Here is a 27,003-nt window from a genome sequence, read left to right on the forward strand (position 1 = left end):
CTGCACTCACGTTTGCGACAGTCCTCTCCAGTCAGGTTGAAGGGGCACTTGCAGTAGAAGCCGCCGGTGAGGTCGATGCACGTGGCACTGGGTGGGCAAGAGGACGGGGTGCAGTCCTGCAGGTCGGATTCACAGTGGGGCCCTGTGAAGCCCGGTGCGCAGGTGCACTGGAATGTGCCTGCCACCTCGTTGCAGGTGGCACCGTTGCGGCACACGTCCGCGCAGGCCTTGTGCTCGTACTGGCACCCGTCACCGCTGTACCCCGTGGGGCAAGTGCAGTTGAGGCCGCTGCCGTAGTCGCGGCAGGTTCCACCGTGTGTGCACGGGTTGCCGATGCACCGTTGCGGGGACGTCTGGCAGCGCTTGCCATCGGTGCCCGAGGGACAGCTGCAGCAGAGAAACACAATGGGTCGCTATTACTATATCGCAGCTCCCCGTTGATGCACGAATGCACCTGCAGCCCTAGGCATCGTAACTTCCAAAATTCCCATGCTCACTTGCAAGGCAGCAAATTTGAATTGCATTGGACAAATCCTCTGTTCAGCTCATCAAGAGAGGAGCGAGACAGGGAGGGGAAGAGCATGAGGGGTGGTAGCAATAAGCAGACAACGGCACCACAGCCCCTCTGGCGAATCACTAGTCTGCACTTCCGACAGCTTTCCCGTTGAGTGAAACTGCTTTAATTTTTTCACTCTTTTATGATCTGAGATGGTAAAATAATTTTCCTTAACATACATGACCTTTTTCTACTCGTGTTTTTTTTTTTCTATTTTCTTTTTGAATGAGCAGCTATCCTGTTCAACGAATGAGGTAAAGCCAAAGCTATATGCAGAATAAAGAAGTGAAGGGTCCAAAAACAGTTAGCAAGGGCGCCCTTTGCTGAAGAGTCCATCTGTGAAGACTAAACAAGCCTGAAGATGTATTTCCATTTATGTGGCCATTCCTCTTATCCAATTTTAATTGACCAAGATTCTGTACACTGCACTCATTTGGTTACCAAATTACAGGACTTCTTTGTTGGAGGATGAAGAGAATACTTACACGCAGAAATAGTCTTCAAACAAGTCAATGCAGCGGGCATCATTCAGGCAAGGGTCAGATGCACAGCCTCCAACATCAATTTCGCAGCGTTCACCTGTCCAGCCCGGTGGGCACAAACACTTGAAGCCATTGATGGCATCTGTGCACTTCCCATCGTTTAGGCAAGGGTTGGATTCGCATTCATTGATGTTCACCTGCAAGAGAAGAAAACAGCTTTTAATGGCGGAAAATGGAAGGGAATATAAAGATTTCTTCCTCTGTTTAATGCTGCATCTACTACACCTGTACACATAAAGTGTAGCAGCACCATAAGCCAATTGAGTTGTTAAGAACCTTCTGTTGCATGACATAACAAGGACAACAGAGAGGCTATATGCAAGGTAACCACTTCAGGAATGATAACATTCCACAATTAGGCATCATGTCTTTTATCTTTAAAAAGACTCTAAAGGATGAATTACTTTTTCGTTTTAAGTAAAAAAATCAAAGCTTTCAAAGCTCATTCATTCTTTGTCTTTTAAACAAACAATGCCTTGTTTTGTTTAAAAATAAATTATCAAAGCTGGCCACTTCTGTCTCTTCTTTCCTTTATGTTTTTCCGTGATGCAAAAGGTCCCTCTTCACACATCATGAAGAGGGACAATTCAAAAAGTCACTTAAGCAAGGGAAGGCGCTGCTAGCTAGTAGAAGGATAAAAGAAAACCCGTGCGATTTCCTAGCATGGCGTCTGATGACCAGACAGGTCGGATAGCCGATTGCACCAGTAGTCTTCAACTTGCTGCTGGCTGTCGCATACTATGAATAAACACTACCGAATAGCTCTTGCATTCACCTGCACAAATTTTCTGATTACGAAAATGCGAAACAATTGACCAAAATCGCGACTGAAACAAATCTTACCACCAGTTGCAGTGAGAGAACCTACTTCATAATGTTTAAGAGCTGAAGTTTGTTGTGCCTTTTTAAAAAAAACATATGCTCAGCAGAAGCTCCCTCATACATTTATTTTACATTTACATGTCCCTGCCTTACTGTCTATTTTAGAAAAATGCTTAGACAAGCTCTACTAACATTACACCTCTCATGATTTGTGACATCACGCACTGTAGTGCAACTTGAAGAAACGATGTCCACGTGCGAACATGTGTCGTCAGCATAAGACAGACGCTATGAATGTGCATGCCGCTTGCGTACCTCACACAGTTCCCCAGTATAGCCTGGGTTGCAGATGCATTTGTAGGCATTGTCACTGTCCACGCATCGTTCTGTTCCCGTCGGGTAACATGGGCTGCTGATACACTCATCCACTTCCGCCTCGCACTGAAGGCCAACGTAGCCTGGCCTGCACTGGCAGATGAAGCCTTCAATCTGAAAATAGATAGACACGTTCATTTTATTCCCATGCTTGCTTGTAGGGCATCCTTATTTCTTGATTAGCACACTGAAGTCCAACACATTACTACTGCTGGGACCACATGCACACAATGTCACATTTTCAGTCTGATAAAATTTCTTCTGACAATAATTCAGCTCTCTTTTTCTCTCCTGTCTGTAATAACAGTTCGATGAGACTTCATATCAAATTTATCCAATGGAGAATATCTTGTTTTGAACAAAATCCTCGATGGTGCAAACTGAGGGCATTTTTTTAATGGGTGGGGATAGTAGGTGGTAAAACACCTACGTCTTTAAAAAAATTGAATGACTACATGAAAGGGCTTCAAATTTTTTAAGCCCTTCTACGAGGCGAAAGAAATGTGCACTTCTTTTTCTTTTTTTCCACCACTGATCTGGAAGTCTAACCAAACTCCTCTGCCCTTTTTGTGTCACATCACAAAGTGCGTCTTAATTAAATTTTGGTGCTCGTAGCAAACGATTGTACGGTGCATTCATATACACATCACGTCTCAATTTAAGCTTCAGGGTATTTTTTGTTTGTTTGTTTGTTTGCTTTATATTGCAGTGCGTAAGTTACTTGTCACGGGACAGCAGGAGATGTACCTGATCAAAGCAAGTTCCACCATTCTGGCAAGGTGCAGATTCACAGTCGTCGATGGTGTGCTGGCATCTGGATCCAGTGTAGCCAGTGTCACACTGACACCTGAACTCGTTGATACCATCGATGCAGACACCGTTGTTCACACATGGGTTGGAATGGCAGTCATCGATGTTGCGTTCACAGGTCTGGCCCTCCCAGCCCGGATGGCATATGCACTCGCTGTAGAAGAGGCGGTCAACGCATGTGCCATGCACGCAGGGGTCCACGTTGCACAGCTCCACCTTTTGGTGGCAGCGCTTTCCAGTGAAGCCTGCCGGACAGTCACAGACAAAGTCGTTGACCAGGTCGGTGCAGTTGGCTCCCAAGAGGCACGGGTTCTCCGCACAGTCATCTGGCAAAAAGGAGGACAGGGAATGTGTGTAACTCTCTTCTTTTTTCGCTGCAGTGCAGTTTTGTTCAAACAGGTGTCCTACAGCAACAGCTGTAACTGGTGTTGCTGTAGGATACCTGCTTCAACTTGATGAAAGCCTCTATCAATCGGTTTCAGCAGCCAGGGTTTACGGTGGGGGCGAAACTGATTCTTTTTCAAGGCAGCTCTTATGTGCGATCTGTGAAACTTGTGCTTCGTTTTAGAGAGGCATATGTTGCTGTCAGAGCAAAGTATATCTCACGATGATATTGCATTCACAGAGTGCCCATGGTGACTTAGTGTGAGAGATGGACATAATGGGGAGGTGGCTGAGGAGTGGCGCATCATCACACACTGCACCTTGGGGAGTGTGGGAAGGAGGAGGTGGGTGGGTTGTCAGGTAATGGACACAGAATCATGGCACCTGCTCCTATAAACAGCACTCTGTGACCCAGAGTACTAGTTTTAAGGGGGCGCAATATGGACACTCAATTACCTCTGCCCATCCTCCACACACAGTCTTAACTACCACTAGCAAATACAGTGTGTGTTATCCCCCCTTTTTCCTTCCCGTAAACTTAGCAAATACACCTCGGCGTCACTCGGAATGCACCACTAGTGGAGCATTCTCCAGCTACTGAGGATAGGGAAGAGAGATTCTATGTAATGGAAGAGGAGGATTTGTTGCTCCCTTCCTGTTCCTTTTCCTCTGCAACTCCTGCAAGATTTAGGAGCCCAGGCTGACAGTGGTGGAGGGGGACCCAGTGCTCACCAATGTTGATCTGGCAAGTGGGGCCACTCCAGCCGAGCGGGCACTGGCACTTGTAGCGTCCCTGCTGCAGGGGCACGCACAGGCCCCCGTTGGCACAGGGACTGTCCCCAACTGTGCAGGGGTTCACCGTGATGTTGCACGTGGGGCCCTCGTAGCCCGAGCGGCAGAGGCAGTTCACTGTGCCCTGCCCCGGCAGGTCCTGGCACATGGCACGTTCAGGGCACGTGTTGTTCAGGCAGTCGCTCTGCTCCTCCTGGCACTGCAGGCCACTTGTGCCTAAAGAACAAGGGGCAGGGGGAAAGGAATGATACTCCAGCCGTCACCAGGTGCAGTCAGGCGCTATTTGTCCTCCATGGGCAAGTGCTTGAAGAGCAGATGATGGGAGTAATGCACTCGTTGAATAAAGAATACTGGGTCATTTTACAATGCGTCTATTAATTAACCTCAAAAAGTTTGCGTTCAGCCTGCATCTGCTTCTAAAGATTAGGGCCATACAAAGCTTCATGCAAAGAAGAAATCATCAAAGTGAAAAAGAATGCTTACAAAATCTGTTGCAGGTTGCTATCATACTGTAATTTTGTTAATGCCTGTTACATTGGAGATGTTCTTTTTTACACACCATGTAGAGCTGCTTATACTCGCATTTACCAGGAGAAGCAGGAAAATCAACTACCACAGTTTTTGAACCTGTTCATCAATTGTCACTCACCTGGCGGACATTTGCACTTGTATCCCTGCGGCTGGTCTATGCACGTTCCCCCATTGTAGCAGGGAGCACTGTCGCATTCGTTCATGTCTGTCTCGCAGAACTGTCCCGTGAACCCAGCTGGGCAGTAGCAAACAGCTTCGTGATTCTGGGCTACACACAGGCCTCCATTCTGGCAGATGCTTGGATTGCAGTGGACTGGATGGAAAACAGGAAATGAAACAGTGTTAGATACCATTGGTGGTATACGATGATGCACATTAATTTCCCCATTTCCTTGCTTTACAGTGCAAAGCACTTTGCTCTGTAACACTACCATAACCCAAATACTATCGTAACTTCAAAACAGGCACAGAATATTTTTATCACATCTTTTTGTATGTTTCAGCAAGTGATAAGTCTTTATTGTAGTTTGAGTACTATTGACATTACATAAAAATTGCGATCTGCATCTTAGCAGGGCTGGAGCTCAGGCTTTATCTGACATCATATGCTGGCAACTCCAACTGTCGAAATTCATACTGCAAAGTCTCAGGCTGGCTTTCATGCACCCTACTGTTGCATTGCCCACCAGTGCACATGTACAGTCGAGAAAAAATAATGTGCGATCAAGAAAATATTACCCTGAACTCATGAGTTAGGCAGTTTCCTTCAACAGAAATGAAATAATTATGGGTCTTAGTCATAATAAAATAAAGTGTGATCACAGCCCTTTATATATATATTTATTCCATTTAACGCATTATTTTGCATTAATATAAGAGTCAAAATCTTGAAGGATGCACATGCAGAGTAATGAGTTCCCCTTTTTTTTTTTATGACTGCACTATGACTTCAACTGTGCAGAATTTTTACTTTAATGGGAGGTTTTACTTTGATGGGGACACATCGGATTTCAATCCGATGTGTCGAGATTTCCCCTAGGAAAAAATAGCCTGCAATTGAACCTGCAACTTCGTGCTCAGTGCCACGAAGTTGCAGGTTCACAGTGTTCTAGCCACCGCAGCAGATCATTCGCCGGAGTTCACAACAGTGAAGACGGTTTGCGCATGCTTATCGAATTCCTCCCCTTTCCCACACTCTCAGAGCCCCCCGAACCTAATGCATTGGTTGAATGCAATGTTTGGACCTCCGGTGGTGCAACGTACCGGGGGTGCAAGCCTCAGGGCTCAGGGCACCTGGCCTGGCTGTCTTCTGGTTGGGAGCGCACTTGACGCACGTAGTCTGGCCGTCCTGAGGCTGGTAGAAGTTGATGGGGCACGGGGAGCAGGGCTCCAGTCCCGTCTCGGAGTATGTGCCCGGAGGACAGCGGGCTGCACGTGGCAAGGCAGCAGCGACGCTCTATTCACTACACGTTCGTATGCAACCCTCCAGGACCAAGCTATCGCGCCAGTTTTTCAGAATGTAATTACTTTTTAATCTCGGGATGCATGTATACAAAGTCCACTACAATCTGCTTGTTCACCAACTTTAAACAAATCTGGCTGTGGCTACTGTCAGTAGATCTGCTTATTTAGTATTGTCTCTTGCAAGGCAACCATGACAAGGCAGACTGCAGTCAGCATTTTAATATAATAGAAACAACTTTTTTATAAACTGCTATGACTTTATGGGCAAGCTCAAAGAAATTTTGAAACTTTGAGAAGAGGTTATGGGCTACCGGCAAATAATTCAATCGCTTGTTGCACTTGGCACACTGCTGAGGTGCATGCTAAAATTAACTGTGCAAAGGAACAAAATACTAGATGATAAAGTGGGCAAGATTGGTGCTAAACTTACAAGTTGCTTTGTAATAGAAATGCATTAAAATGCATAGGAAGAAGCATGGGTGTACGCATCACTGATGTCACATAAAAAAATAATAACTGTCCACACGGCAAGACTGAGCAAGGACAGAAAAATTTAGAGAAAAGGAGATGGCACAAACAAATTCAAAAAAAGAAAAGAACAAGATAGTGCTCCAAGCCACAAAAATGGCTACTTCCATGGAAAAATTTTGTTCTGGGTCAGACAGGGCTGGCCAAAGCACTTCTGTGCTATTTTCAGCTCACTGTTTAACTTCAGTGTGAGCGTTCAGAAACTTTTTCAACTTTCAGTCATTATTGTGCTGATGCATTCTTTCTTTTTTTTCATTGCTGCCAATGTTTTTTTCTTCATCAACACACCATAACTTTGGCTTTGACTTGCCATGCTTTTTTAAAATGCTTCGTTAGGCATATTACTGAAGCTGCCCATGCAATATTATGAACAGTACCTATGAAGCAAATGAACTATGGACAATAAATGCTTCTCACGTTTGCACGACTCCAGAGAGTCAGCTCCCGGTGTGTAAGTGAAGGTGTTGGCGGGGCACCGCTGGCATTCCTTGAAGCCATCAATTGGGGGTGTGCCAGCAAAGGTGTTTGACGGGCATTGCAAGCAAGGCACCAGGCCCGTCGGAGAGTATGTTCCAAATCCGCACACAGCTGCAAAGAGTAACGCCATTGACATGCAGTTATGCTGAAAGTCTAAAATCTTGCTAGTACTTGTTTTAATCTCCCTAGTAAGCATGCTTGCATTGAGCAGCATATTTAGAATTTCTCGCATAAACTGAATAATTGTTCACTGACCTATCATAAGCATTTTCTCATTATCAGGGAAGGAGCAAGGAGTGTAGCAGTGTTTGTAAAAAACGTTGGTGTATTTTTTTTACCTACATAACATAATGCTTGTCTTATGGCGCAGATATATGGTATGCTTAAAAGTTCTGATGGAGATGGCTTACGAATGCATTCGGTGAGGCTCTTGCTGCCCTCATCACGTGTGTGAGTTCCCACCGGACAGCGCTTGCAGGAAGACTGCCGGGTGAGGTCCTGGTAGAAGCCCCTGCTGCAGAACGTGCACTTCTCATCCTTGGAGGCAAACGTGCCCGCAGGGCAGTGCACTGCAGGGGGAGAACAAAGCAGGCACGAGCAGTTGGTACAATCTCCACAATTACATGAATTTAGTGAAAAAGTACATGAATTTAGGGCACAAGTACAGGGTTTGTCGCACACTTGTCTAGACTGCAGAGGCTGTCATTCCTCTATTGTTGCTCGTTAAATGACAGCGCACTACGTGGAGACTCCGGGGATACCACTATCTTGCATCCTACAGCCTGTTGGAATCACACTGCTTAGTCATAAGGGCTATATGCAAGACCAGTGTGCACGTTTAATGACACTCCCAGTTTTGTTTTTCTTACCTGTGATAAATATTACGTGTTCCCCAAGGTTGCACTGTTTCAAGTGTGTTGAGTTGCAACGATTGTGAACCTTGAACGAATGAAGAATGAATGAAGAAGGGGCACTCACGACAGCGGGGCACTTGTCCTGTGACGTCCTGGTTGAGGACTTCTCCTGCCTCGCAGTTGAATCCCCGATCGACTGTGGAGCGGATGGCCTGGATGGTGGGGCACTGGCCTCCCACGTTCTGAGCGCTGATGTTGAGGATGGGTTCGATGACTGCAGACGTGCTCGGAACGCTCAGGTCAAAGATAAGCCCCAGCGTCGAGCCACAGAGGTCGTAGAGCAAACGCTGACGGACCACTGGCACGATCCGCAGGGTGTAACCAATGGTGATCTACACGTGCAAAATGTCAACTTCAGAACACTTCTACCACCACCACTACTAAACGCATGAACAGATTCTAAAACACAACCATTACTGTCAGAATTTTATTGCTTTTAGATTTTATTTGGCTATGCTTGTAAATATTGAGCAATGCGCAGAACTTCAAGCTGTTTTTGGCCTCTGCTGTGTTGTCGTGTGCAACATCTGATGTTTAAAGAGTGCTTCACGACCGTGAATTGAATTCATTGAACTCGTGTTGCCCTGTAAATAGATGCAAGAAGTGTTCTAGACTCGCAAGGTCACCTCATTTTCGCCTCGTGTCCTGATGCTGGTGTTGTGGAAGGAAATGTCCATCTGGACGTTGATGGCGGAGCACCGGTCAGAGAGCAACCTGTTGAGGGAGCTGTAATACGTAGACACGTAGCTGACGTAGTGGTTCAGGCAGACAGCGGACAGTGCACCACCTGCCCTGTACTCCACCGAGGCTATCACGTCATATGCTGCCTGGTTGGTGTCTGAAAGGACAAAAGGAATGTATTTTTTGCTGTAAGTTATACACTAAATGAATGGACGCTATCTAGGTGATAGTGCATGCATGCTCCCTATAAAGCTGAATAACGAGGCATTGTATTTTATGCCAGGTACTTAAGTGTTGGTTAATTGGGTGGAAAGGGTTACTTTAACCAACAGTAATTGACAGTTACGTGTCAGCTCAAAATTTCAAAAAAAAAACTAAACAGAATAATAGCCACTACCCAAGGCCTGTACTGGTTCTCGAAAAGCAGACCGTGTTTACCTACAACTCAGTATTGTGTTGTGCCCTGCAACACAATTTTTATTATTTCTGAACTGGTGCTGGTGACAGTCAAACACTTCAACTGCTGTGCTCCCTAAACATTCTTATGGGTATTGCATATGAAATTCAGCTATAAAGATATAGAGCGGATGATACTAGAAAGCGGGACATCTGATTGCACAGTACCTTCAGGCACACAGTCTGGAATGATAGAACTTGGCTTCCACTGCTCTTTGTTGGCACATTCATAGGTCTTGGCTTGCTCTCCATCAGTGAACTTGAATCCAGTGTTACACGTTGCAAGGCATCGGTACCCAGTGTTCTCTTCATTTGGCAAGCAGTTCACAACTCCGTTGGCAGGTGGAGCAAGAGACCAAGCTACACAGGTGGTCGCTTGCACGGACACCTGCAGCGACAGGTTTGGAAAAAAGGAAAAGACGGGTACAGTCTCAGCACACGAGTTCACCATTCTGCAGACATTCTGGATATCCACAGCTACATATGTTATGTGCCACTTGCCACTTGACTAAAGTTTAGTTTCTAAATTAAATAGTGAGAACGTTTCTCTGACCTGGAAGTAGCAAAAGGCCTGGTTTCCAAATCTGTCTGTGCCTGTGACCGTGACGTTTCTGTAGCCTCCAATGGGTATCACTGCACTTTCTGGTGTCAGTGTTATTTCCACACTTCCAGACTTGTCGGTAGCATTGATAAACCGACGAGTTTCGTTGAAGTTGACCAGGTAGCTCTCCTGACGTTCAGTCAGCTCCACAACGTAGGACTGGGGACACGTCAGCGATGGTGGTGTGTAGTCTGCAGAAAGCGAGCATCAAAAGATACAAGAAGTTATCACGGGCATCGTGCTAGGCAGTGCTGCTTGCTCAGGTAGGGGACTCGTGTCCGCATTTTTCTGCACACATGGCGTGCACATACCTGGTACGGTGATGTTGATTGTGCATACAGCCATGTTGCCGTCAAAGTCGTAGGCAATGTACTCAACCACGGTGTCCTCGAACACAACTGCGGGGGGCTTGAAGCCTACTGGGCGGACCTCAAAGCGTGCAATGCGTCCGGAATTGTCGACGGCATGTGGGATTGAGAAGTTCACAGGAACGTGGCCAGATGGTGTGCGCTCCAGGACCAAGGGGTGGGAGGGGCAATTGATGAATGCAGGGGGTTCTCGGTCTGCAAGTTTTCACAATCCAGGCAGAGGCAGCGTTAATTCTGTTGCATCGCCTACATATTTACGTGAATGTAATGCAAGCTTTTTTTTTTTTTATCCTGATACTGAACGTCAGGTTTTTATACCTGAATTTGTTAAGCCCTAATTTAACTCAAGGAAGGGGGAACATAACACCCTTTTTTCACACTGAACGGCTTCACATGTAAATGAGAGTACTCACCGACACAAAAAGAATAGCCATTGTCATAGCCAAGCAAGACTTCTTCTTCAGTATCTTCACAACCCATCAGTTCAAACTTCAGGCAAGGGTTTTTGTTGTATGACACTATTCCCAGAATCACGTAGCGAGCACGTACACTCAATGGCAGTGGGATGACTGTCAGCTCTCCATAGTTTTTGGAGTCCCTGCTGGTCAAGTTGAAATTCTGAAAAGAGCACAACCTTCGTTAACAGCACATCTATAATTCCACAAATCTGATGCCTCTTTTTCTTTTCGTATATGACAACATTATGCAGCTGGAGGAACCTAGCCACACCCTCGGTTTGAATTACAATGCAAAGGAGACACTCAATGAGGCAGTGAAAGCAGGACACAACACTTTTTTTTTGTCGTTGTTTTATACCAGATGATGATGAGAACCCATCAAACAGTGCAGGATAAATGGAAGAATCGTGTAACTGCAGGGCGTATAAGCAACAAATGGAGTGAGTGAAATCAGAGAATACGAATTATTAAAGAGACGCTCAAATGAGTTTTTTTTTTCAGTTTTATTTGTGGCCCTATTGTGCAGTTTAAGCTCATATGAATCATTAATTGACTACTAAGCATTCTTCACACACAGCTTCAAATTCTTCAAAACAGTTTAAATGAAATAACGGGTGAGAAAGGGACAGCACCGTGTGGTGTGGTGTATTCACACCCTCATTAACCGTCTTCAATGCACTGTGTAACAAGCATGAATCACCAGTTCACTCAAGCATCTAACCTTAGTGAACATTCCAGAACTAAATCAAAAGGTAAATTTTCTAAAATCTGCTCATGCAGCTAGAACAAGACCTCTTGACCTCAGCAAATGAATACTGAAAAGAAGAAAGCACTGGCAACATTCGGAATGTGATTGATGTTAGCTCATCCGATTCATGCATTTCCAAACAAAGTGTACATGCACTGTTTTAATTCACTCTGAAAGCACTGCCATCCACCCTGTCGTTTAGGTACACGCACCAGTTTGTAAAAAGTTTGTGGGCACGATTGGTAGCATCACAGTACACTTACAGGGAAGTAGACAACAAAGTTTTCATTCTCTCTTGTTTTGTAGAAGAAACGCAGCTCTGTTGGGCGACCCACAACATCATTGGTCACGACACCCTTGACCAAAAGAGCCTTGATGTGGTAGATCTTGCGCATGTCCACTGTTACGTAAGTGAAGGCTTCCTGCTGGCCGCACCAACCTGTGGCACTGTTCAGGCGAATATTCTAGAGGGTTAAAAAGGGAAACGAAAGAAGTTGGCTGTGTAATACACTGAAGGAACTTTACACATCTCACGCCCAGAAGTAGTCTGGCAAACTCGACTGCTTACATAATTCTTTTTTTAATACATAAAATTAGAGCATAAGTCACCAAACCGAGTGAAAATCCAGTTTTATCTGGCGCTCAGTAAACAAAAATAAAAGTGAAACTTTGAACAGGGCTGTAGATTCCTGTAGACTGGAAGAACTTTTCGTGCAAAATTTTACACATGGCTGAGAATAGAAAGACACCAAAGCAAGTAGTCAAAATGTTACTAATTGCAATGTAGTGTTACTACAAGCACTGTTACTGTATAATGCCTAGTAAGCATGCCGTATACTGTACATAAATACATGCAATTTCCCTCAATGGAACTTGAAAGGGGACTGACAATTTGTTCGAATGGAGTAAAGTGTCAATCAAAGGGAGTTTTTCTGAACATGAAGCTGGCACTGCTCTGTGCTGAGCAGCATTCCGTAGCTCACCCAGTGACACTTAACTGCATACCGGGGTTTTCCATCTGTTTGTGTGTACACAATGTCTCTTAGTGACTGCAAACTGTAGAACCTTTACAGCTTCTGAATGGGAACCATTATCTCAAGAAAGGGACAAAAAGTGCAGCCCGCTATGTGGCTGTGCATGCTCTTTTCAGGCTGTAGTTAACTTTACCTGCCCAGTCTTAGTGCTTTATACACTTTTTATTTCTGAAAGGAAGCTTGCGATTTGCTGAGAGCTGTGGGACCAGGCACCACAAATCCATTTGGCTTGTGATTGAAGCCTGATGCTTTTGCTGCTACTATTAGTGTAGCTACATGTCAGCTTATTGTTTTACACACTCTCTCCCTCTCTTTGCAGCTAAAGCTTTTAATCACACTAAACCTGCTTTTTGGCCTTTATATCTACACAACAGCAATCTTTGCTGGCATACCTATTTTGTCCTGTCTTGTTCAAATATGCTATTGTATATCTGAATGGTTTTAAATTGCAGTTGTATTTCATTTCATTTTATTTTTCAAATTTACACATACTAATGACTAGCAGCAACTCATTCATAGTTCACGTATAGTTTGTAATGCAAAAAAAAAAGTTTTTATGGTGCATGAAAAATATAAGTGATGGTTAATTGGGTGCTATTTTGACAAAAGTAAGGACCTGTTGTTCTAATTACTGTCGGCTTAATTTACAAAGCAGCGTACAATTTATGAACGTAACTCCAGATAGCACCTTACCTTTGGTTCATAGTTGCTCCTGTGTGAAGTGGCATTGATGGCACTGTCTGGTATAGCACCCGAGGTTATTCCAAGCGCCTTTACCACTTTGCATTCAGCATCTGTGGAGCGCAAAATCTTTCATTCAGAACACACTGCAGAACCACAACATTAAGTTTTCTTAGCCTTATGCGCCTTAATCGGAGTCGTATAACAAGTATTTAGCCAACCTGTTCTCAAGTACAATTCAAAGTTGTCTGTTTTCACCTCCAGTGGCAAGCTGGTTTGACATTGGTGCTAGTGCACTGACTTTGGCAAAGCATACCCCCGACTTACTTTTCACACAGGTGATGGGGTCAGTGGTGTACGGCACATAGCCTGGTCGATTGCAAGAAAACACCACTTCTGAGCCTTGTTCGAAGCTGGTGGCAATCTGGTAGCCATCTGGAGGTCGTCCCGGGTCATCACACACTGGACCTGAGTGGAGAGCGCGATAAATGGCAGTGGAAGCACCTTGGCGTGGCAGGTGTTGTGTATGTATGCATGTACACTCGGGGTGTGAGAAAGCCAAAGTTTTAGCTCGAACTGGACATGAATCAAATGCAGAGGTCAGGTAGCACTCACACGGGTAAGTACTGAATCTAAGGTGAAATGCTCACTGTATTTTAGGTTTCAATTCGAAGAACGACGCATAAACTGATAATCATGCAGATATAAAAAAAAAAAGATGTTTGCATAAAACCTGTTACCACTAATTAGTTTGGGTGATAACACTAATGGACTCACTTACAATAAGCACAGCTACTTAAGATGTAACCTGTCACAAAGTCGACAGCGCTCTTGAACAATTCTATGTTTTTGGAGTAAAATTGGTATTTAGAGTTTAGAACTTGTTGTAAATGACTGGGGTTGAGTTGATATTTAGCTATGCACATCTCTGTTATCACAGCTGCTATCCGTGAGTGACCTGGATTAATTTTGAGTGTGCAAGAACAACATGCCTTCACATCGCAGGTCTCCGAAGTCCCATGTTCCATCTTCCTGGCAGCGGATGACGTTGTCATTTAGCTTGCTTTTGCCAACGAGGGTGAAGGTGTCTTCGCAGCCAAAGAAGAAGCTTGCGCGATATTTTGTGTCCACATGGAATCCATACGTGGCGCCAATGGTGTCTGGTGGAGGTCCACAGTCGGTTCCTGCAAAGGAAAAATAGTTTAAATTAGAAATGCAAATGTGCACTAATCCTTGTATAGATAATAGCTTAAGTCTGCTTTCAAAGGCATTTTTAATAGAATTAAATTTGCTGAATTTTTTATCGCAAAGCAGTGAAGTGGTAGCAGTGAAATGTTCTTGTAGTAAATATAACAAATACAGCACTGGACTAATACTACTGCATCAGTTGGGTGTACACAAATTATATAGGTCCATATGTCATAACAATCCCCTTGCATGAGAAGTGCAGCAGACACCCGATTATTCAAACTCAAAAGGTCCCCAGGATTTTGTTTGAATTACCAGAAGTTTGAGTTATCAGAAGTTGACATAAATATGGCTAGGGGCCACATACCAACTTGTATAGTAATGAAAAATTCACATATATTTATTAATAGTGCAACATTCACGCACAATACTGAAGTGCTACTAACACTGAACGCAAAAAAAATGAATAGGTGACTGCTTTGTCTGTGCATGAGAGTTTTTGTGCCATATTTAATTTCTTTAATTTAATTTCATAGTTAATTTCTTTGCCATATACGTATGCAGGTATGCAGCTTTATCTGGGACTGTTGTTAATATAAGGATGCAAATGTGCAGCTAGAAGCAGCAAATGCAGCAGATATTTTCTGGTAAGGACAAGCAAAAAGTACGAATTAGCCGAATTTATGTAATGAAGCCATTTAAATTAGGCATCTATAAAATATATTTAAAACATAGCAGGCCAACCCAAATTTTGAAATTTGTTTGAATTACTATCCAAGTTTGAATTATCGCGAGTCTACTGTACGTTCTTTTTTAAAATTTTATGACGGCTTAGATTACAGGTGTAGCCCTGTCCCTGTGCTATGTATACATATCGATGATGATGATGATGATGATTCGGTTTTTATGGCACAAGGCCGACTAAGGGCAAAGAGCGCCAAGAAAAAATATGTATGCATATCGTTTGGGGGAAAAAAAAAGTGAAGTTTTTTTTTAATGTATGCATATCGTTTGAAAAACTTTACTTTCTCTTCGTTTGTTTGGTTATTTGGTTGCAGGCCCTGCTTTCATTAACAATAATGGGCCGTATTGTAGGTACACAATGCAATCATAACAATCAGGCTCTAAAAAAAGAATATATTTTTTTTTAATGTATGCATATCGTTTGAATTACTTTTTCTTCATTTGTTTGGTTATTTGGTTGCAGGCCCTGCTTTCATTAACAATAATGGGCCGTATTGTAGGTACACAATGCAATCATAACAATCAGGCTCTAAAAAAAGAATAGAAAAGGAACTCAGTGTGAAAAAAAACATTACGTGCTTCACTTCTGTAGTGCGCAATAATCAGCTCTATGCAACGAAAACAGCATGTGTGCATGGATGGCTTACTCCGGCACTCCGGGGGTGCGCCTGAGAGCCAGTAATCGGAGCGGCCTTCCGTCGGACTGTAGACACACTGCCTGAAGCCAGCTGTGGCTGTCTCCCTCAGGGGCCTTCCCACTTCGTTGCAAGACACTGTCACGTTCTTTTGGAAGGTCACATGATCAGACGCTGCATTCGAGCGCACTGCCAGACCCTGTGTTGCGTCGTCATCCAGGACTGGGCAGGTAGCAACTGAAAATTTTTTAGAAGGAATTGCCTTAGTAACCCTGTAATGACTAGACACCGAAAAATTTGGCTCAAATACAAGCAAAAATGGCTTACATTAAAAACTGAAAAACAAAAACAATGAAAAATGCTATTTTTTCAAGCTCAGATATGGTGCCAACATCTGCACTGTCTTGATCAGAAGTTCCTAGGTTAATGGGCAAGCTTGGCTACGAAACAGAGCCAAAAGATTCAAGCCCATAAACCGGCACAAAAACACTTCTCTAAGTTACCAAGCCAGTGAAGCATGCTAGGCTAGCTATCGTTTTTGTGAGAAATGTTTTATCTTATGACAGGGGCGGTAGCCTGGAAACTGTGAAGTGTGACTACATAGTGGGGAGTATTTCAAAGACAAAAGCAATGCCCTGACCACAACTTGACTGTCAGTAACTTACACAGCATGGGATAACTAAGGCTGCACCAGGCAAGACACTACACAAATAATGATTACAGCAAATTAAGACACTTTCATAACTTTCATAACTGAACAACTAAATAGCCATGTCTGGCTATTCCTGTGCAGTGAGGCTCAGTGCATGAGATAAGGGGCAAGCAATTGCAGCCACTGTGTGAAGGTTTCAATGTGACCACTCTATGTCTAGGTTTACAGACTTAACACAACCAATACTAACATGACCGCGTTTAGTGCAGGGTGCACATAGTGAAAAAGCACGTGACTGATCCTCAAGGGTCATTGTGAAGTGTCCGTGCATCCACACTATGACCCTTTGATAATTAGCCATGATGACGCCAAGCGGAAAGCTATGGAGTACACAGTCTTACTACTGTTTACATAGTATCTCAAGACTGCCCAACTTGCATTGCAAGCATACTATATGTTCGGGTGGCAGAGTTGGTGGCCACCTCTCTTGGCCATGTGCTCAGTAAAGTCAAATTAACCGTGATGCGGGTGCTACACTTATTAATAATTCCTTTATTTCTCACACTTTGATAGCTGCCCGAGATATCAACACAAGGTTCGACCCTTACACAGGCACTATCTTGCCCCTCAACTTCACTTTGCTTTGTGATGAGGTGCACTCGGACGCCGCGAGTGAGCAAGCCAGCAGTGCACCTACTCTGGCAGGTGGGCACAGTGCCGTTCCAGTTGCCCCCGCTTGTGCACGTCAGAGTTGTGCTTCCCAGCATGATGTAGCCAAAGTTGCACTGGAAGTGGATGGTGTCTCCAAAGTGGTAGATGGATTTTGTTGACAGGAGCTGACCATTTTCGGGCCTTTCCAGTGTGGAGCACATTTTGGCTGCGTAAAAGAGAAAGTCAAGGTGGAAAGTTCATATGCCGAGATAAATGTTTGCTACATGTTCTCTTTGCTTTTTTCTAAAAAAAAATACACTGTATTTAAGTATATGCATTGCATGATTCTATAGCACGACATTCTCTTTGTGCCACCAAGATTAACAAAAAAATACAGGTGATCTCCAATTCTAGGAGCGCTCCCTTGATCACCTAGCTAATGAGATAGCAAGTTCAGTGGGACATGCAGCATTAATTTTATGCTGGCAATAAAAGCGGACTTAAAAAAGAGGGAGAGTGGGGGAGCAACTTACGAACGCAGGTCTTGTTGATGCGGTACATGTCTCCATCTCTTGTCCCTGTCTCACTGGGCAGGATGTTGAAGCCGTTTGTGCCATTAGATGTGTACAAGTCGTAGCCAACATTGCACAGGCAGTTGAAGCCACCCGGACTATTGATGCACCGCTGGTCACAGCCACCATTTTTGTGCACACATTCGTTGACATCTGTAAGATAAAATGTGTTATGTAACCTCACAACCGTCTGGTACTGTTTCTGTTTGGGGATAATATAGCAACCAGTTCACCATCCTTACAGTTGTGCAAGACACGCAGTTTGAAAAACAGAATGCTTGTGTTAATATTATGTCCTTTCCTGCATTGTCCAGCGGTACCATACTGGGCACCAAAAAAGCTTAGCTCACAAGAGATAAGCCTTTTGTAATGCATGCAATGTTGTAAATGACAGGGGCTTCTACATACATATCTGCTAGTTAGCAGAGATTCCTCCTCTAATGTTCCACAGAGTCTGGGTGCCACTTACCAAGGCAGTCCTGACGAGAGCAGCCCATGAGCTCCAGCCGCATGCAGGGAGCACCCACGTACTCCACAATGAGCACACGCACGTAGCGGGCCTCAAACGGCAGGGGCAGGTTGACCACGGCCAGGCCAGAGCCTCCATTGGGCGTGAGCCGGAACTCGAGCGCCTGCATTGGACATGGGCCACAACAACCGCAAAGATGCTTTAGTATAATGCTTGCATGTTAAGTACAGCTATTGGTTGAGGAGTACCAGGGTTAACAATGCGTGCGATTTTTCAGCAAAATAACTTTTCAGGGCTGTATGCAGATTTAGTCCAGGGTGTCTACGTTGTGTGTAGTTATAAAATCATCAGCTATGCTCGGAGGTATTTAGAATTCATTTCAGTGTTAAATAGTGTGTGCAGAATCACAACCAATCCTGTCTACCAGTGGTTGCAACAGAACAGCTGAGGTCAGAAATATGAACTTGTACAAGGGGCCCGAAGTAGCTGAAAGAATTTTTAAATTATGTTTAACATGATGGCATAGTTTTTGTTGAACCACACTGCCTATTCAACCATGCCTGATGTATTTTTTAGGTCTGCCTATACACTGGTCAGCATTTGTGTGCATGCTTGCTATTTTTTATTTATTTTTCGTTTTTTTTTTTTTTGAAAGCCACACAAAAACACCGTTAAGAAGTCATTAGATACATTTCTGTTTTCACTAATTGTCAAAATAATCGCAACAGTAATAAAAATGTTTACAAAAACAGTTTGCAGCAGAGGCCAGGAGCAAAGACGCTGGAAACTGAGTGGAATCAGAAGGCGAGTAAACTACGCAGTGCATGAATACTGTTTTGTCTTTTCGAAGCCTGCATTGAAGTGACTGAGGGAAAATAGAATACTTTAGATATAGACTCAGTAACAAATTAAATGAAAACTAAAAAGTATGAATGGGGATGCACAAATCTTGAGAGTTCTCCCTCATAAATGTCAAGAATTGACATGGATGTTTTGTAATAATAAACTCAGTCATAGAATTTCCACAATCTTGTTTAACCATGTTGTTATTTTGCATCAGTGAAGCAGAATCTTTCAACCTTCCTAAATAAGGTTCATAATTGTTGTTCACATTTCATTTCTTGCTGAATATGCATTTTAAATTGAATTTTCAGTAACTGTTGCTGAGTACCAAATTTTTTTACAAAATGCAACTAGTGCAGTGGTGTTGCACACAAATAACAATGTTAGTTATTACTGCAGTATTAGCCATTCACCCTGTGGGAGAAACTCTGATGGTGCCCAAGGGTGCGGACAAAGAGCAGCTACGTCCTACCTTTCCTGTCGGGTCGGCAAAGTCCCTGAAGATGTCAGTGAGGTCGTCGGTGTACTGGATGCGCACACTCAGGGGGAATGCCTGGGACCCATCGTCACGGACAACTGTCTGCGTCCTGAAGCCACGCACCACTGTGGGCGCACTCAGGTCGACCTGGACCCAGTTCTCGCCCGACCGGGGAATGTTTCCACACCATCCACGGGGCCCATCTAGTCGGACATTCTGCGATAGTTTGTGCGTGGCTTAAAGCTCCTGGACACTGAATGCTATCAATTTTAAAACAAGAACATCAAAAGTGACACTGCAAAACACAAAAACAGCCGCGTGTGTGAGACTTCGGTCCACGGCAAAAAGATCAGGGTCGTCCATGTTAAAAACGCCGCCCTTCACCATGGCACACCTTATTGGCCACGGGTTCCTGCAGTATGTTAAATCTGAAATTTGAGCTGTGATACTGCAAAATTTCTAAAATCATGCCCTTTTTTGCTTCAGGATGCATAGCATTCATACTATTGTGTGCCAAATATTCTTTCAGTCATCATATCTTCTTTACATTTAAGTCCTTTTCTTTCCTTGGTGATTCTATCTCACTGCAACTTACGCTGGCTAGCTGCATTTTCGCTAGTAGAGGAATGCATAATTATATCCCCGAAAGACTGGAAGAATCTTGATTGATTTACCACTGGTTACACCGAAATTTTTTTTATTTCTTCAACTGAAATTTTTTGTAGCACACTTACATTTTTGTGGTAACCTCCTTCAGTGCCAGAGACCTTGATGCTTGTGTCAGGTATGGCTCCATTACTCAGTCCAAGGTCACCAACAGGCCTGCAGTCTGAATGGTTCACAAGCAGTAGTTTAGCAGAAGAAAATGCCAGCCGTATTCCCAAATCAAATGCAACAGACATACTGAGAAAAATATTGCACAGTTAGTTCTCTTCCCATATTTTAAGGAGGAAGCAAATATTTTATTTAGCTGAATTGAAATGAATAAAAATAATGAAAGATGGGCATAATCCTCAGTTCAATCAGCATGTCTTAAAAAAACGTTTTGGTAACGGTCTCATCAAAGTTGAAACTACGCACTTTGTTCATTCAATATGTTCCTTAATTTTGAGCCAGCTTTGCCATTCCTTCAGGGTTTATATGGGCAGAAGCCAACTGTGCATCAGAGCTTCTTTAAAGTACAAAACCTCACACGGATACTTGTACTTTATCTTGAAAAACATGTATATGTACGATACTGCAGCATGCAAAAAGGGCATAGTATATGTAGAATGACCTTCTTGGGAACAACTTGTAAAAATCATCACAGCCCTAGTGTTAGAACTGGTGCCTTTTTCTCTGCTTTCTCTCTCTCACGCTCTCTCTTCACTGTGCACAGCATCTCCCACTCCGTTTTACTATAAAAGCCCCCACAAAAACAATCTCCTTCTTTTCACTTTCTCACTCACGTTTACACTGGGGACACCCACCCATCACAGGCTGGAGCCCGAAAATCGCAATCCCCTCTTCTACTCTGCACGTCACCAGCTTGCTAGGTGCCCCTAAATTTTTCGATGTCATCATTTTTGCATTAAGGTTATTATCCTTGATTTTGAACTTGTAGAAAGCACCTTGGGCATGCTGTCATGCACAATCTGGAAAGGGGTCTTTGTCATCATATCCTTGCCCCTAAGAACAGTGCTGGCTATACATGTGAAAAAAACTTATCACCGACTGCTAGATGACATGCAGTCAGTTTTATAAAGCGCCACCACGCAATGGAAAGAGCAGCGTAGGTCACTGTGCTCCGAGTAATGCGAGTCCCACTTCTTGTCAAAGGTTAGTGTCACAAGCAGGGTAGTAACTGTGTGAGTTTGTAAACTTGGTGAACCCCAGTCCCATTTTTCTGCGCTGTTCCTCACCATGTTAGTTATACGGCCTCCTTATCAAGTTGATGTAACTAAGAACCATGTTCAACGCAAGGAAAATCTGGCTCGCACAAGCAAGACAATAGGGTTTCACTTGCTTTGATGAAGCAGTTGATCAATGATGTGGTTTCCTGTTACAAAACGAATAGTTTGGCGAGTTGGTGGGTGTTCATGTTGAAGTGTTATAGTGCAAACAGATGAAGGACAGAGAAGAATGCACAAGACGGGCATCGTCTTGTGCACTCTTTTCTGTCCTTCGGACGTTAGTGCTGTAACACTTAAGCTTCCTGTTTGCGCAAAAACTGAATTTTAATTTTAAGGTTTGCTACAAGCTGCTTCTACTTCTTGCTACACTTAACAATAACCAGTGTTTTAAAAAAGAGAAAAAAACCTGCATCCCGAACGAAATGCTTTCAGATCAGTTTTCATAGCATGCAATATGTATATAAAGTTTCTCGTTTTATTCTTAGAGTGATAGTTAACCTGTTAATAGAAATAGGCGAACAAACCTAAGTTGGGCTCGAACCCTTTCTTGCACTTGCAGAAGAAGCCTCCAGCGGTGTTGGTGCAGATCGTTGATGCTGAGTCACAAGCTGATGATGACGCGCACTCATTGATATCTGAAATGTTTCAGGAAAAAATCCGTACTTATTGCCTCAATCGATAAACGCAGGAGTACATTTCCTAGTTTTAAGACTTATTTCTGCATAAAATTTTGTAACAAAATGCAGCAAAGCATAGGTGGGAGGCCCTTGATTAAGTTCACAGACTTTTATTAATGTACCAAAAAGAGAGTTACAAAAAGACTGCTGTTTGGCTTATGGTCTGGTGATTTAGTCAATAAGTGCTTCACATAATGCCAGCTGCAATCAATCAAAATAATGAGTTAGGATGAATAGTTTTGATTTGGGCTTTCAATTCACAAAATTCACAAAAATTTCAAGAGTGCAAAATTTTGAGGCATCATGCTTTGCAACCTCGCGTTTATTCATCAGAAAACAATAAACCAGTGGTTGAAAACTTGTGCGGTCATGTTATATAGCCTCCGGCACAATGTCACCCCCCCCCCCCCCCTGTCACTACCTATCTGAAGGCCGACATGGCAATTTTGACCTCAAATGGGGTTAAAAAGGAACAAAGAAAGATTGCTTCCAGTTAACATTGTACCCCATCTTCCAGTTTTATACATTATTGTCACCTAAATAGCCCCCCTCCCCCCCTTCCAATTTGCTGTCTGGCTCCCACTGTGTCAGCTTCGTGCAAGTTGGCCCTCAACCTCAACAAAAGGTTGGCAAACCCTGCAATAAATTATAACTCCATAATTGTCCCACTAAGGCATTTCATATTCTCAAGGCATTCACTTGATATTAAACCTTTCTAATTCAGCTTATCCTATTCTATTTCAATTCATGCAGTGGTTGGCACTTGCAGGAAGGGGGTAGTTGAGAACACCAGTTTCCAATGGCGCAGATGAAAGTTGGAGGACAAGCTCGTTCCAAAGGTGACAAAAAATTATAATCATAAGTATTTGAAAATATCTTGCACTGTAAGCATCATTATGCAGACCAGTTTCAAGCATTTCTTTAGTTTATGAAAACAAAGTAGCTCAACTGCCTATTTTTCTTGCCACGTGCAATAAAAAATTTAATTTTTCTTGTATTTCTCATTTCCCTCGTTTGCCACGCTCGTTTACCTCTGCAAGTTGGGAGGTTGCTAAATGTCTGGTTGGGTCCGCAAGTCACCACGTGGTTTCCTTCAAGCCGGTAGCCCTTGTGGCACTGTATCTTTGCTTCATCGTCAAAGTAGTAAGTCCGCCTGGAGTCCAGCACAAAGCCATTCTTGATGTCTGGTAGGTCGATGCACTGAGCGCCTATGGAAAAAGCAGCAACATACGTAAGAACGCACTCAGTTATCACTACTGCAATCACAATCAGTTCTGTAAATACAGCGGAAACATGAGCACATGACAGGAGAGTGCCCCTGGAATATAAGCTCCTTACGCTTGCAAGTTGGTGGTGCGGCCGACCACTGGCCATCACTCTTGCAGACGACAACGGGGTAGCCCGTGCGGATGTAGCCTGGCTCGCACTCAAACCGCACCACGGTGCCGTAGTTCTTGCCCCCACCATTGAGTATGGTGTGGACCGTGTGGGGCACCTCGGGCAGCGGCGGGCATGACGAGGCCAGGCACGTGGGCAGGTTGACCCAGTGGCCCTCTTCGTTGCACCGAATGGTCTGCGTTGGGAAGCCGCCCGTGAAGGCGAAGCCAGCGTAGCACTGGTAGGTGGCCTGGCCACGGTACGTCACGTTGGTGGCGGCCACAGCAAAGCCACTGTCGATCTGGGGCACTGCACCGCAGTAGCGTTCTGCGGCAGAGCCGAGGGAAAGTGGGGTCACGGTTAAAATGTGGCAGGCAGAAAGGTGAAAACCATCGTTGACAAAAGCATGAATTGAATGCTTCACCAGCAGAAAATTTTTATGCAATTGGGTTCTATTTACTAGTGCTGTCGCCGTACCGTTTCTTGTCCCTTCCTTTTCCTGTATGTCTAATTTATTTCGCACTGTCGCAAAGATGAGCAGCACTCTTAATTGGTGCAAGTTTAAAAGTTAAGGCGCACTTGTCTCCCAATACTAGACAGAAGTTTAGAGGTAATCCTTGTTATCAAGCGTTCATTTGTTTTTTAATACTTTGAGCCCCATTATAACTTTACTACACTGTACTTACACATCCATGATATTGCTATGAATTATTAGTTATTACTATTATTTTTGCAGACTGGATAAATTTGAAAACTTCGCTTTCATCTGGATACCATTGAAGTTTGAATGAAGGGACATAACAGTGATAAGCTTCATGATTGTAACTTTTGTATCTTAGCGAACTCACTCGCAATTGTTCCTTGAACTGGCAAGTTGTTTTCTCAGGAATAATTCAAATATCTGTATTTTCTTGTTTGTGCAGTCATTTAGGACCCTTCTTTGTAAGCGAGAATAAATGTGCCATTTTCCTGGACATGAGGTACCAATTTTTGTGGTACCTAGACAAATAAAGTGACAAAATTTTTTTGAAAATATGTAGACAGGATGGCACCTCTGAACGAGGCAGGTTTGTTGTTGGGAGTTACTAGGGTTAACAACAAATCAGTGCATTCACACTACCACTTATGATGCCATACAAAATGTCTCCAAAGTGCCCTTACCTTGGCATCTTGGTATAGAGCCGATGCTCCATTTGCCACCTGGCATGCATTCAGCCACAATCTTTGACATGCCATTACTGAACTCTTGTCCGGCTGGGCAGATGTAGGTCACCTTAGCGCCAAATGTTGTCTCTCGACTTGAAGCCAGTGCTCCTTCTCCAACAGTCAAGAGAGGGCAGTCTGAAAACCAAAAATGCCAACAAACACATCTCAGCTTCCGTAATCACATCAGAATAATAACACTAACGGGGTTGGAGCGAACCTCGTGTCATGAATCCGACATGCTTCAACCAGACTTAATTTGCTTATTCTTTTCTGCATTTTTCCCCCGCAGTAATAGAATGTTTGGCATAAGTGGTATAGCACCTATAAATGCCTTGTGTGGTCTTCTTGACATAAACAGGTAGAAAGAGTGGTCAGAGGTAACAATGCTTTCGATTTAAGCTGAGTCCCAGTATTCATAATGTTTTTAATAAACTAATGAGACAGCTTCTTTTCCTAGTTGCCAAGCCAAGCGGACCTCATACCTGGAAAAAAAACCACTGCATGTTGCCAATGTGTCATCTTAAGAAATAGAGCTTGAGTAAGATAACTTGTTGTATGTACCATGTTTTTTAACCCGACTGCCACATTTGTGATAGTTACAATAAGATTTGACTGTTTATCTGCACAGATTTCTATCGGCACTGCAGAATAAAGTTGTTTAGTGCAAGGAGCAGGTTATCCAATGCCGAGTAAAGAGAAAACAAAGGGGCAATTTTATAATGATAGGTAACCAAATTGCTATTGCGATACCTTGGCAACCTCGCACAGCTTATTGTGTCTGTATAAACACGCGCAATGCACAGGCCACCTCCGCTGCCAAGACGCCTCACCCGCACTGAAGCTGGCCTGCCATCCAGCTGCTGTGTTCAGCGGGTTGCTGGTGAACAGGACAAACATTTGGCCACTGCTGGCAGTCAGTGTGAGGGTTGGCCGGTTCGTGCCCGTGTAGCCCTGGCCAGGGTGCAGTCTGATGCCATGCCTGGTGTCGGAGCCGTCATAGATCTGAAATACAAAAGCACAGGGGCTCAGCTATGCTGGGCTAATGCTGGGTTAGGAAATAGATAGCTTTGTGAAATGCTTGCAAGTAGCCACACGTACACAGCATTCAGACAGAAGCTGAAATTTCACTGATTCATGTGCATACATAGTTTTAATTTAGTTGGGGTACAATAATGTGCACTGGTGGGCTTCAACCACTGACAGCTTGCAAGCAATTAGTAAATGTCATGTCTGGCATGAATAGTGGTGCATGATTGTTGATGTGAGTGGTGCACACAAGCAAAAAAAAAAATTCCAAACCGTACTTTATTTTTTGCCTTAAGCTTTTTTTTTTCTTTCCAAAATTAGAAGTTTGGTGGGAGAGGCGCAAATTCAAAGGAGAACTACCATACGCACCTGCACAAAGTCATCAGGAGCCACAGCAAACTTTTCAAACTTGAGAGACACAGGTCCTCCTCCAGGCCTTGTGATGCGATAGGCACAGACTTGGTTGGGCGGGTACTTGTCGACACCAAATGCAGGGGACGAAACGTTGCCAGAGGTGGAGGCAATGTCCACTTCACAACCTGGTAGATGCCAAAAAATAAAATCTTGTAATGGCTTGCTTCTAGTTGTAGATGTTGACAGCTAATACACCACAAAAATGCTGCCTATGGCCTCTGTATTTATGATGCATTTTAACGGTCAAAAGCAATTTTGTAATGATTCACTTGAGAAGTGCCAACCAACCAATACTGCATTGCGAAGCTATTTTCTCATTCACACGTGTAGCAAAGGCATAAAAAACAGTGCAAGTAGTGTGTGTTATTGTTTTTCCCTTCTTTTATTCCACAAGGTTCCTGTGAACCATTTTAGTGTGATAGTTTAGTCAGTGGCTACATGTATAACACCATCACTAGGTGTTCCTACTAAACTGAACCCAATCAATCTTCCAACATCATAACCAAAACTAGAACCTGAAGTATGGTTTTCGTTATTTCTGTCACTTTATTTGTTTTTTTACCTATACCTTTGTATGCCATACATGCAGCCCGAAAAAAAGAGCTGCCCAGCATGGCAGTGTTTAGAAAGACCCTTCACAATGAACATACCTGACCGGAACCGTATGGAAAATCCTCGTCGGCTGTCACCAAAGCTGGAGCGGAAGTACAGGTAGAGGCGGTCCCGGGTCGACATAAGAAATTGGGGATTGTCAGACGCAGGTCCAGTGAGCGTTTTTAGAAGTGGGTCCGATGGAAGAGAGCCATCCCTGACCAGTATGAAGTCTTTGTCCGGTTCCAGGTCCAAATCAACAATCTGAAATGTATTAAACACAGCTGTTACATAAGAAAGAAATAATGGCTGTCTTCGCACAAAACTATGGGAAGTGCAAAAGTATTTAGAGGGGGGGAAAATGTA

The 27,003-nt window shown here is 43.7% G+C and overlaps 1 protein-coding gene across 3 annotated transcripts in view; it reads right to left on the minus strand.

Moving 5' to 3' along the window:
- Window positions 1–27,003, minus strand: part of Uif (sushi, von Willebrand factor type A, EGF and pentraxin domain-containing protein uif) — a 134,140-nt gene that overhangs the window by 23,209 nt on the left and 83,928 nt on the right. For all 3 annotated transcript variants that reach the window (XM_077686135.1, XM_077686136.1, XM_077686137.1), the window contains 32 exons: window positions 26,697–26,901; window positions 26,002–26,171; window positions 25,437–25,608; window positions 24,562–24,741; window positions 23,362–23,727; window positions 23,055–23,231; window positions 21,871–21,981; window positions 20,189–20,283; window positions 19,449–19,670; window positions 18,134–18,296; window positions 17,626–17,817; window positions 17,139–17,318; window positions 15,802–16,026; window positions 14,215–14,406; window positions 13,550–13,690; window positions 13,235–13,335; window positions 11,771–11,971; window positions 10,715–10,919; window positions 10,245–10,496; window positions 9,886–10,124; window positions 9,501–9,720; window positions 8,822–9,033; window positions 8,260–8,527; window positions 7,692–7,850; window positions 7,222–7,392; window positions 6,076–6,240; window positions 4,931–5,125; window positions 4,222–4,497; window positions 3,043–3,431; window positions 2,236–2,409; window positions 1,042–1,235; window positions 11–387 (listed from right to left, as the gene is read on the minus strand). In XM_077686135.1, coding sequence (XP_077542261.1) covers window positions 11–387; window positions 1,042–1,235; window positions 2,236–2,409; window positions 3,043–3,431; window positions 4,222–4,497; window positions 4,931–5,125; window positions 6,076–6,240; window positions 7,222–7,392; window positions 7,692–7,850; window positions 8,260–8,527; window positions 8,822–9,033; window positions 9,501–9,720; window positions 9,886–10,124; window positions 10,245–10,496; window positions 10,715–10,919; window positions 11,771–11,971; window positions 13,235–13,335; window positions 13,550–13,690; window positions 14,215–14,406; window positions 15,802–16,026; window positions 17,139–17,318; window positions 17,626–17,817; window positions 18,134–18,296; window positions 19,449–19,670; window positions 20,189–20,283; window positions 21,871–21,981; window positions 23,055–23,231; window positions 23,362–23,727; window positions 24,562–24,741; window positions 25,437–25,608; window positions 26,002–26,171; window positions 26,697–26,901 — 6,589 coding nt within the window. The remainder of the gene's footprint in view (window positions 1–10; window positions 388–1,041; window positions 1,236–2,235; window positions 2,410–3,042; window positions 3,432–4,221; window positions 4,498–4,930; window positions 5,126–6,075; window positions 6,241–7,221; window positions 7,393–7,691; window positions 7,851–8,259; window positions 8,528–8,821; window positions 9,034–9,500; window positions 9,721–9,885; window positions 10,125–10,244; window positions 10,497–10,714; window positions 10,920–11,770; window positions 11,972–13,234; window positions 13,336–13,549; window positions 13,691–14,214; window positions 14,407–15,801; window positions 16,027–17,138; window positions 17,319–17,625; window positions 17,818–18,133; window positions 18,297–19,448; window positions 19,671–20,188; window positions 20,284–21,870; window positions 21,982–23,054; window positions 23,232–23,361; window positions 23,728–24,561; window positions 24,742–25,436; window positions 25,609–26,001; window positions 26,172–26,696; window positions 26,902–27,003) is intronic.

This window comes from Haemaphysalis longicornis, unplaced genomic scaffold (genome assembly GCF_048455015.1).
Source record: "Haemaphysalis longicornis isolate Haplotype H1 unplaced genomic scaffold, Haemaphysalis longicornis Haplotype H1 scaffold_1, whole genome shotgun sequence".
Lineage (NCBI taxonomy): Eukaryota > Metazoa > Arthropoda > Arachnida > Ixodida > Ixodidae > Haemaphysalis > Haemaphysalis longicornis.